The 11,358-nt window shown below is 40.6% G+C and overlaps 1 protein-coding gene across 1 annotated transcript; it reads left to right on the top strand.

The window, feature by feature from the left end:
- The first annotated feature begins 2,276 nt into the window (after window positions 1-2,276).
- Window positions 2,277-10,580, top strand: LOC118802263. The gene is made up of 5 exons (XM_036562742.1): window positions 2,277-2,459; window positions 3,995-4,426; window positions 5,933-5,974; window positions 7,022-7,252; window positions 10,057-10,580. Exons 2-5 carry the CDS (start codon window positions 4,021-4,023, stop codon window positions 10,578-10,580), a joined length of 1,203 nt encoding a protein of 400 aa, XP_036418635.1. The 5' UTR covers window positions 2,277-2,459; window positions 3,995-4,020.
- The last annotated feature ends 778 nt before the right edge of the window (window positions 10,581-11,358 follow it).

Below are 11,358 nucleotides of genomic sequence, written 5' to 3'. Positions count from 1 at the left end.
TAATTCAGTTTTTTCATGATTTAATTGTAGAAAATTTTGCAACATCCACTGAGAAATATCTGACACACAGCTGGTTAGTCTGTCTACAGAGTCTTGATCTTCAGAAGGAATAGTAATGTATAACTGGGTGTCGTCAGCATAGCTATGAAAATGTATACTATGTTTCCTAATGACATCACCTAGAGGTAGCATGTACAAAGAGAAAAGCAAAGGCCCTAAGACTGAACCTTGGGGGACTCCACAAGAAACGGCAGATCGTTTCGATGAATGATTTCCAAGTGAAACCATGAACTGCCTATTACTTAAATATGATTTAAACCATTCTAAAACTGTGCCTGAGAGGCCGACCCAGCATTCAAGACGCTGGAGTAAAATCTCGTGGTCAACGGTATCAAAGGCTGCTCTGAGATCTAATAAAACCAAAACAGAAGGATTTTGTGCATCAGCGCTGAGCCTGAGGTCATTCATAAGGCGAATCAATGCCGTCTCTGTACTATGGTTAGAACGAAAACCTGACTGAAACTTCTCGTATAAATTAATTGATATTAGATACGTATTTAGTTGTTTGAAAGCAACTTTTTCTAAGATTTTACTTAAAAAAAAAGGTAGGTTTGAAATCGGTCTAAAATGATTTAGTACAGAAGGATCCATGCTACTCTTTTTTAGCTGAGGCTTCACCAGGGCAGTTTTGAAAGCATCTCAAAAACACCTGTTGACAGAGAACAATTTACAATAGGTAAAACATCATTGTGGACACAATCAAAGACCATCTTAAGGAATGAAGTAGGAACAGGTCAAGATCACATGTGGATGAACTTAGTTTGTTTAAAATAGTTGTAGCTCCTGATAGTTGATAACAGAGAAAGATGTCATGACTGATGTAGGTGACCTATCAGGAACATTATAGGAGCTTGTTTGAGTCTGCTGAGCTACACCCTGTCGTATCAGGTCTATTTTATTTTGGAAATGAATTGCGAACTCTTCACAGATATTAGAAGATAAATCATCATTAAACGCGCTAGCAGAGAAGTTAGGGTTAATTAGTTGGTCTATAGTGGAAAAAAGGATTTGGGTATTATTTTTGTGTCTATTGATTACACTAGAGAGATATGACTGTCTGGATATTTTCATAGCATTATTATAGACTGAGATCTGCTCTTTGAGAATATCTTAATAGACCTACAGTTTAGTTTTCCTCCATAAGCGTCTGATTTACGACAATTTCTCCTAAGCTAGCGTATTTCCACATTCATCCATGGATTTTTAAAAGTGCGCAAGCTTTTCTTCCTTTTTGTAGGGGCGAGAAGGTCGAGGCCTTCCCGTAATCCAGCACTTAGATCGGAGACTAGATCATTACAGGATGGAGTCGTATCTGTATTCGCTGAACTATTATAAACAGTTTTAAACTTTTCAATGTAACATGTTTTAAAGTAACTTTCAGGTACTTTCTTCTTTACTTCTAAATTGATTTGAAAGAAAATACAGAAGTGATCGGATAAGAAAACATCCTAAAAACATAATAAAAGCCTGGAGACGAGACGGGGTGTGTGGAGTCAGTACAGCTTAGAAAATATAATTTCAGTGGATTATGGTTCAGTTATGTTCCCTGATTAAAGATACTGAGATGGACCCTTGAGGGTTCCACCCCAGGGACAAGAGGGGCACTGCCCCAGTCACAGTTTCGTACCTTTATTTTGAGATAAATATGGTTGCAATAAATCTTGTGATGTAAATTTATGAATTAAAGTATTTTGCGCTCACTCTCTTTCATTTCTCTCTCTCTCTCTTTCTCTCTTTCTGTCTCACTCTCTCTTATTATTTTTCTCTTCCTCTTTCTTTTATCTCTCTCTCCATCCCTCTCTCTCACTTATTATCGTTTTCTTTCTTTCTCTTTCTTATTATCTTTCTCTCTCTCTCTTTTTCTCTTGCTGTCTTGCTCTCCCTCTCTCTTTGCCTCTCTCTCTCTCTCTGTCTCTCTCTCATTGTCTTTCTCTCTCTCCCTTTTTTGTTCTTTCTCTTTCTCTTATTTGTCTCTCTCTACTTCTCTCTCTCTCTCTCTCTCTCTCTCTCTCTCTCTCTCTCTCTCTCTCTGTCTTATTATCTCTTTCTTTCTCTTTCTACCTTTCTCTATCTCTCTCTTATCTCTCTCTCTTTCTCTTATGGTCTTGCTCTCCCTCTCTCTCTCTCTCTCTCTCTCTCTCTCACTCTCTGTCTCTCTCTCTCTCCCTCCCCCCTCCTTTACCAGACCCTCAAGAGGTCTGCGGTCGTCATGGCAACCTCAAGCTTTGAGAGGCTGTTGAAAGCTTCCTCTGTCGTCGTCTCCGCAGTCGATCCTTCTCTCCGAGCTTCTTCTGCCGACGTTCTGTCCACCTTCTTCTCTTCTTCGTCCGTATGGATCTGTTACAGCGACTGCAGGGAGGCAGAGGAGAAGAGGACGTGGACGTGGACGGACGGAGCGTGTGAGTTTTGCCCGCTGTGGGCTTCTGTCTCTGCTAGCCGCTCTACAGGCCTCACACGAAAGAGGTGGTCAAGCAGCTGCAGGATAGCTGTTACACGTGCACAGTAGTGTTTCTCAGTCTTTTTGTGTTTTCTTTGCTCTAAAACACCCAGCTGTGCTGAAGAGAACAACCTAACTGACACCTGAAATAGCAGCATTACAGGCAATACAGGCTCAAAGGGGAATTACACCAAATTTTCAAAATTTATACATATTTAACTGGTTAAGAAGTGACATCACTCAGAGTGGTCTGATGTGAAATACTGCATTCTTGAGTCACAGTGGTGGTGATAGGAACCAGACATCCTATCATCAAAATAATTCCTCTAAAAGCTCCCTCACAGAAAGATATTACAGGAAACAATTAAGAATGCACTGCTGGATGTCTGAGACATTGTTTTACGATCAATTTTGACCTAAAAAGTATATTTTAAAAGGCAGATTGATACATGGAGGGCATTGTGAGGTAAAATAGCCTTCCATTTTTTTCCATTTACCACTATTTCACCATCATCAACATTAGATATAAAAACTCAGAAGACACATGTAGGTTCACTGGTGGTTTTGGCTAGCACAACCCCAATTCCAAAAAAGTTGGGACGCTGTGTAAAATGTAAATAAAAGTAAATAAAAACATAATGCAGTGATTTGCAAATCTCATAGACCCATATTTTATTCACAATAGCTTTGGCCCAGAGAAGATGGTGGCGTTTCTGGATCGTGTTGACATATGGCTTCTTCTTTGCATGATACAGCTGTAACTTGCATTTGTGGACTGCATGCTGAACTGTGTTCACAGACAGTGGTTTCTGGAAGTGTTCCTGAGCCCATGCAGTGATTTCCAGTACAAAATCATGCTTGTTTTTCAATGCAGTGCCACCTGAAGAGAGCCTGCATATCAAAAACGTCCAATATTGGCCATCGGCCTTGTCCCTTACAGGGATTTCTCCAGATTCTCTGAATCTTTTGATGATATTATGTACTGTAGATGGTGAGATATTCAAAAGTCTTTGCAATTTTACGCTGAGGAACTTTTTTCTAAAATTGTTCCACAATTTTTTGATGCAGTTTTTCGTAGATTGGTGAACCTCTGCCCATCTTTGCTTCTGAGAGACTCTGCCTCTCTATAATACTCTTCTTATACCCAGTCATGTGAGTTAGTTGCAAATTGCTCCTCCAGCTGTTTTTTATTAGTACCACTTGCCCCTGTCCCAACTTTCTTGAGATGTGTTGCTGCCATCAAGTTCTAAATGAGTTAATGTTTTTCATGAAATGGTAAAATGTCTCACGTTCAACATCTGATATGTGTTCTATGTTCCACTGTGAATAAAATATGGGTCTATGAGGTTTGCAAATCCTTGCATTCTGTTTTTATTTACATTTATGTACATTTCACACAGCGTCCCAACTCCACTAGCACTGCTGTGTCTGAATGTCATTTGGCCAGAGTGCCTAAACTTTTGCACACAGTATGAAAACAAGCGTTTCTGTGTGCAGGATTGTGTGTGCGCAGTAATAAACCAATGAGAAGAGGTCAACCTTACCACAATCCCCCAAAAGGAGCCCACCAGTCTGAGGATGAAAAGGAGGAACAGGTAGCAAAAGAAGAAGAAGATGACATCACCTCCTCCTTGTGCCCCCTGTGTGGGCGTGGCTTTGACATGCCCCTCCTCCTGCCCTGCTCACACACATTATGTGGGCGGTGCTTAACAGATGGGGCGAGGATGGACAAACATAGATCTACAGTAAGGGGCGTGTCCTATGCCTCTAGACCAATCTGTGTCGTTCTTTGCCCGCGTTGTTGCCATGGCGTCGAATTGCCCTGCTTTGACTGGTCATCTGCAACTAGATGCTTGCCCATTGACCCTACGGTGACCCTTGATCCTGAGTGTGGTGCAGTGACGTGGGCGGTTCCAGAGGAAGATGAAGGTGAGGATATGATAAAAAGGACAGGAATGCCAGGTACGCATGATTTGATTTATTTTTTCTAATTCTATCAGTTTTTTTTTTTTTAATTTCTGCATATTTAAAGAGTTGCGACGTAAACAAAGTCATTCAGATGCTCAACCACTGAGCTGAGGACCACATGTGGGCCACGAAGCACCCCTTGGGCCTATACCAGGGTTCAGCCCTTTTACTGTCCTGTTGTGGCTCCACAGCAGAATCAGATTTGTAGGTAAAAATAAAATAATCCTCCTTTACAGTAAAATAAAGCTCTGCTGATCGTTCAACACAGTTTAACAATAAATGGTCTTAAACTCTGGAGTTAATGTAGAACTGCTGATTCACCCTTTAACCCTGAAGATCAGCGCAGACTGCTGGTCACCATAGCAACACAGACAACAATCTCGCCTAGCTAGTAGCTAACGAAATGGCAAAGAGAGAGATTTAAGACGAACATCGAGAAAGTGGAGACAAATTGACTTATTTGCATTCATAATCACTCCAGCTGATTTCCTGATACGTTTAATCTGCAATGAGAAACTGCAGTCGTGAAGTCAGCTTCTCGTTCGAATTCCCTCGTTCCACCTTAAATGGCGCAGCGGTACATTCTGGCGCCTCAGGCACCATTTAAGGTGGAACGGGACAATTCAAACAAGAAGCTGGTGAATGAGAAGCGACTTCAGCCTCGTAAAAAGTCGAACGTTAGCACGTACTAAAACATACGTTGTGGCTCCCGAGGTGGTTTCATTTTTGTTGAAAGGACAAAACAGCTCTTCTTAACATTTCGGTTGTGACCCCTGAGCTAAGCCTGCTAGTAAGGGGTGATCAGCGGGTGCCCGTTTGCTGTCCGCGGCTCAGTCAGGATTGCACAGTCACCACCAGCCCAGTTAATGACCGCGTTCCGTGGTTCACATTTTGCACGGACTGTCTGAAGCCTGTAGCAAAATTGTAGCTAAAATTATCGCTATAGCTACACAAAAATTTGTAGGCGCTACAGCTACAAAAAGTAGCGCGCTACTTAGCTACTCCCCCATCCCGTCCCCTAGCCCACTGCTTCTTCAGGCTGATGATTTTTAATCATGCAAAGGGTCCTTTAGGTGTTCGTGGTTCTATATAGAACCATTTTCTTTACTAAAGAACCCTTAAAGCATCATCAGTGTGGCTTCATTCTGGGTTTAATTTAATGCAGTAGTGGTAAAATGCCGTGCTTTGGCTCAGGGCAGCGCTGGACATCAGTAAACGTCAGCGCATGAGCTGCTCTTCATTTCCGATAATGCACTGATAACATAAAACACAGAGAAATGTGATTCATGGGGCCCCAGAACACGAGCATGTATACGAGTGCACAGCCTGCACCTCAGATACAGCTGAAAGATACTGAAGACCACTGAGAGGTAAACCCCAAGGACAGTTTAGCCCCTTTGTTTCTGAGAGTGTAGAAGATTCCGTAATCAATAGTCTGAACTCTGTTTCCTCATTCCTTCCCTCTAGATGTGGATCTTTCTGAGGAAGAGATGGAGCGGTCCGTATCAGGTAAAGAAAAACAAAAGGGGATGACAGAGGGATACCGGTAAAGCCTGATTCCGCCACTTGGGAAAAATAGTCGTGTAGTATGTCATAATCCTGAGAAAGTATTTCATAATAATGACTCGCTATGAGTTTATATCTCAAATGAATAACCATGAGATTATAAGTCATGATTATGGGATGCTGTCATAATTCTGCAATGATATTTAAAATACACTAAGTAACAATTATGAGATACTAAGATATAATTATGAATTAGGACACAGTAAGTCATTGTTATGAAATAATCATTATGATGTAGTAAGTCATAATTATGAGATCATAATGAACAATTATGATGTACATCATAATAATGAGATAATGATTAATAATTGTGATGTACTAAGTCAGAATTAGGAGATATGAAAATTTCTCAAATTATTGAAAAAAATTTCTCATGACTTTCAGATGCTAACTCATGAGATATTATGAGATATTAAGTCATATTTATGAGAAGGTAAGTCATAATTATGAGATGATAACTCATAATTGTAAGATATTAAGTCATACTTATGAGAAAGTAAGTCATAATTATGAGATGATAACTCACAATTATAAGATACTAAATCATAATTATGAGTTTGTATGTCATAGTTTTACATGCTAACTCATAATTATAAGATATTCAGTCACACTTATGAGAAGCTAAGTCGTAATTATGAGATGCTAACTCGTAACTGTAAGACACAATCATAGTTATGAGGTAGTAAGTCATAATTATAACATGCTAACTCATAATTATAAGATCTAAAGTCATAATTATGAGATCACAAATCACAATAATGAGACACTATGTAGTAAATATGAAATAGTAAGTCAAAATTATGATATACTATCTCAGAATTATGAGATAATAGTTATGGGAATGTTTCTCATTTTTGTGACTTGGTAAACGGCTAAATTCTTCTAGTGGTGGAAATGGGCTTCCATAAGATACAGAATTATTAGGAGAGGTGAAAATATGTTCTCAGTGTGGCTTTTGGTTCTACTCACTTTAATCTCTGAACTCCTCAGGTTTAATTTTTGCCTTAGACTCCTCCTCTGCTGCCCCGCCCCTTCATCTCACAAGCTCCGCCCTCACTGCTACCTTCAGAGGAGGCTCTAGTCCAGGGGGTAACTATGGCAACCGGTGCGGGTGTCATGACCCTTGTGCCCCCCTCCCTCAGGTTTGCGGCAATGTTGCCATCCACAGAGGCCAGTACTACTGGGAAGTTGATGTGTGCAACAGCACCCTCTATAGGATTGGTAGGAAAATACTGTATATACATACAGTTATTTTGTACCGTAAATTCCTGGCTACTAGTTACATTAGTTTTACAGTTAATTTACTGAACAATATTAACAGTAAATAACAATAAAGTAGCAGGTGTACACTGTTGACTCCACACTCACCTGAACCGGAAGATAACTGTGATGTAGCTGTACACAATAATATACAATAATAAGCTGTAATTAAAATACAGTAATCTTCTGTATTTTTATACTACAGCTGTGACAGTAATGCAACTCAGTAGCCAGTAATTTACTGTAAATATAAATATGAAAAACTGAGTTTTGAATTTGCATGATCATGAATTTTCATACTTCATGTGTTTTATTGTGCTTTCCAGGTAATATCAAGCAAACTGCAGTTGGGTTGATTTGATTCAGTAAAAATAACGAAATACATGTAACTTACAAAATCAAACTTCATAGATTTTTTTTTAATTTTATTTCAATTTTGGTTTTGACAAAATTAGATAACTCCAATGGTCATTTGATGTTTCAGAATAAAACTAAGCCAATGAATGTTTCTTTTAAAGTTTCTTTTAAGTACAATATTTAACATTCTTTAATATAAAATAAGCGGGTAAAGAGCTGAAAACTGCAACAAAAATGAAATGAAACATCTAAACGATCAGACCTCATAAAATCCTAAGGCTGAATCTCAAACGGCTCAATGCTCCCTATATAATGCACTATGTCCAGTATGAATTGTGAACACATGGCTGAATCCAGAGTGGCTCTTTGCTGGACACACTGTGCTCTGTTTAGATGCAGTAGCCATTATTTCAAGCGTCAACAAAGTTCCACTGTGTCCTGTAAATGTGTTTAAATGCACACAACGGTCATTTTGCCAGGGGAAAGATGCTTATCTGTATCAAAAATAACCATCCAAGAGTGGCTCTGTTTTCAGAAGTTGACCACTGACAAAGGGCTACAGAATGGATAACGCAACCTATGGATCCTACAGTCTCCAACTCAGAGGTCTATAACCCTGATCCTGGAGATCTACCTTCCTGCAGAGTCCAGTTCCAACCACAGTTCACCACACCTGCTCCAGCTAATCAACCTCTTCCCATGCCTCTGATTTGCTGGATCAGATGTATTAGAGTTTAGTAAGGGGCAGGGCACCTTGCTGGATACTGGCTGGTACTGAACTCCACAGGAAGGTAGCTCTCCAGGACTAGGGTTGGAGACCACTGCTCTAACTGAGAACCAGCAAGGTGCTACCAGGGAGGTTTCGGATAAAGTGGCCAGCAATAGAACAGTTCAGCAGGATGTTTGCTGCCACCCAGTGGTTGTGTTTGATACTGCAGCATGCGCTTTACATTGAATGAGGTCATGTTTCAAAGACAATAGTTGGACATCCACACACATGATATATATACACACACATACTTATATATATATATATATATATATATCAGTGATAATGTGTATTCACCATGCTTTGCATTGCATATGCTGTATGCCAAATATACATGATATATAATAATATCTCAAAATGCAAAATATACATGAATTTAGCACATTTGCACAAACATGAGCAAAAACATATATCTGGCAATTAACAATAACACCTCGGTGTTTCCGGCAAGTTTTCATTAAAATGTTTACACCTTTTTAAATGGACATACCTCATAATGCTATGTAGTACAGCTCAACAGCAATTTGCTATGTTACTGCTGTGTTTACTGTGTAAAATTACTGTTTAATATTGTGGAATCCTTGTAGTGATTAATAGTGTATTTATTGTAATTTATTTTATTGCTACTAATTTAACATTTTATTGTTTTTGTTGTGAATGAAGGAAAAACACAGGCTAAATACTTGGAAGCCTGCTAAACATGCTGAAATTGATTAAGAATATTCCATGTTTTATGCTCTTATACAGTTTAGAGTGTGGAATGCTGGGATATGTAGTTTTAGTGACATCTAGAAGTAGGTATGGAGTGCTTTTCATAGAGGGCGTTTTCACACTCTTTTTTCCGGGCTTGCTTTGTGAGTTTGGAACACTTGGTTAAGTGTGAAAGCTGTCTAGAGGCCCAATCTTTGGCCCTTATGAAATTGGTGGTCTGGAGCTTCCAGCAAACTCGGCCTACTTCGGAAGCTATCCACTGCGTGTGGGGTTGCATGATTGGTTCATTTTGTGGCGTGACTGCTTCGACTTATTGCGATACTTCCCTTTTCAAGTTTCGTGAAGGTGGTGAAAGGACTGCTGCGGACAAAAAGTGCTGTTCTTCACCGCTTGAGTGTTTGTGCCCAAGGAAAAATGATAAAAAGTGGTAAACGGATGAAACTACTGCCAACCCTCGTGCGGAAAAGTGACATGGAATTACACAATTAATTCACAATTTGGATGGAATTCATGTGTGTGAAAGAAAACCAGTGATAAGCTCCTCTCCCAAACTAGCCCAGAATCGGTCTTGGGTGTGGACTCAAGTATTCAGGACAAGTGTGAAAATGCCCGAAGTTCCAAACCTGCAAAAGAGTCTCTTAGGGTTAAACCAAGCTTTAACCCTATTGTTATAAGTTCATAAATTGGTATAGTGTAGTGGGTAAAACCTCTGCCTTCTATGCTGTAGACTGGGGTTCAATCCCCAACCTGGGCAAACTGCCTACACTATACCAATAAGAGTCCTTGGGCAAGACTCCTAACACTCCATTCGCCTACCTGTGTAAAGTGATCAAATTGTAAGTCGCTCTGGATAAGAGCGTCTGCCAAATCCCATAAATGTTCTGCTAGGAAGCTTTACTCACTATAACCCCACCCATTCTTTTCACAGGTGTAAGCTCATTGGCTGGCGATCGGGCATGGTGGTTTGAGAGGTGTGGCCCTGCTTTCCATGCCATTTTTGATGGACGGCATGAGCTCCTCCCTTCCGTCCCCCCTCAGCTGAAGACGGTGGGCGTGTTCCTAAACATGGGTGGGTCTTCCCTCACCTTCCACAACCCTTTAACTCAAGAGCTTCTCGCTGCAATCCCCTCCCGCTTCACGCCTCCCCTTTGCCCTGCCGTTCAGCTGGGCCATGGCAGACTGAAGCTCCGCTCAGGCCTTCCTCCTCCAAACCACATCTTCTTGAGCTGCGGCTCGGCCTACCGGGGTCCAGGAGGGGCAGGAGGGGGCCGGTGGAGGCGGGACGTTGCTTTCGGATCTGTGAGAACCGTGATTCAGAAGTTTGAGGAGATGGCGTCGTCAGAATCGGACTCGGGCCTGATGTCAAGTTACAGCTCCAGCTCCACGCTGGCCTCCCTGCCTGAGCCCAACGCAGGCCTAGAGAGAGCACACCCTGCTGGACAAGAACAGTAGACCACTGAGGACAACAACTTGCCCGGATTAGGAATTTTGCAGTTTAGCCTATGGGACATACACAAGCTTTCCCATTGGTTAGGACTTCAGAAGCTGGATTGAAGACCTTACATGTTAAAGTGAACTACTAACATAATCAGGAACTGACAAAGAAATCAACCAATCACTTTTTGGTTTCCAGTGGGTCGGACCAAAAAAGGTCATTATAGTCCTGCTGGGAGGTCTAGATATGTCACTGGCTGTGAATATGAGCCAGAGCCTAACCGAGTTTCCAGGTGGTTGTTAGGAATGGAAAACAGCAGCTGTAGCTTTACGCCGTAACGCTTTAATTAAAGTCACTGTAAAACTGATCAATACAAGCTCAAATATAGGTTAGTCTGCTACAAGCTTCAAATAAAACATATGAAATGTGATTTACAAGCTTGTGTTTCATCTGTGAATCGCCAATAGCTTAGTGCTACACACTACTGAAACACCACAGGGATGCTAGCAGAAATTGGCACTATTTACATGTATGTACCAAACAGTCCCAGTTGACCACTTGTAGTGAATAACAATATGGCTTTGCACGTTGATGTCTGGCATTCAGATTCCCGCATAGGTAATAACATTACTGTAACTCTTTAAGGCTACTTTAAAATTTTCCCTTCAAAAAACATTAAAATGAGGGTTAAACAAACACTTAGCTTGATGCTAATACAGAAATACAACATAGATGCTAATGGAAGTTGCATTATGCTAGTGGAGTTGAACAGGCAAAAGTAGAGCTACTAATGAA

This window comes from Colossoma macropomum, unplaced genomic scaffold, assembly GCF_904425465.1.
Source record: "Colossoma macropomum unplaced genomic scaffold, Colossoma_macropomum, whole genome shotgun sequence".
Classification (NCBI taxonomy): domain Eukaryota; kingdom Metazoa; phylum Chordata; class Actinopteri; order Characiformes; family Serrasalmidae; genus Colossoma; species Colossoma macropomum.
The sequence above is the reverse complement of the archived record's forward strand: the minus strand, read 5'-3'. Positions and strand labels throughout refer to the sequence as shown.

Bases quoted from the DNA above. Each gene is read 5' to 3' on its own strand.
- LOC118802263 (XM_036562742.1), top strand. From the start codon at position 4,021: ATGAGAAGAGGTCAACCTTACCACAATCCCCCAAAAGGAGCCCACCAG. The intron at 5,975-7,021 runs GTAAAGAAAAAC...TGAACTCCTCAG, and splicing joins GATGGAGCGGTCCGTATCAG to GTTTAATTTTTGCCTTAGAC. The intron at 7,253-10,056 runs GTAGGAAAATAC...TTCTTTTCACAG, and splicing joins CAGCACCCTCTATAGGATTG to GTGTAAGCTCATTGGCTGGC.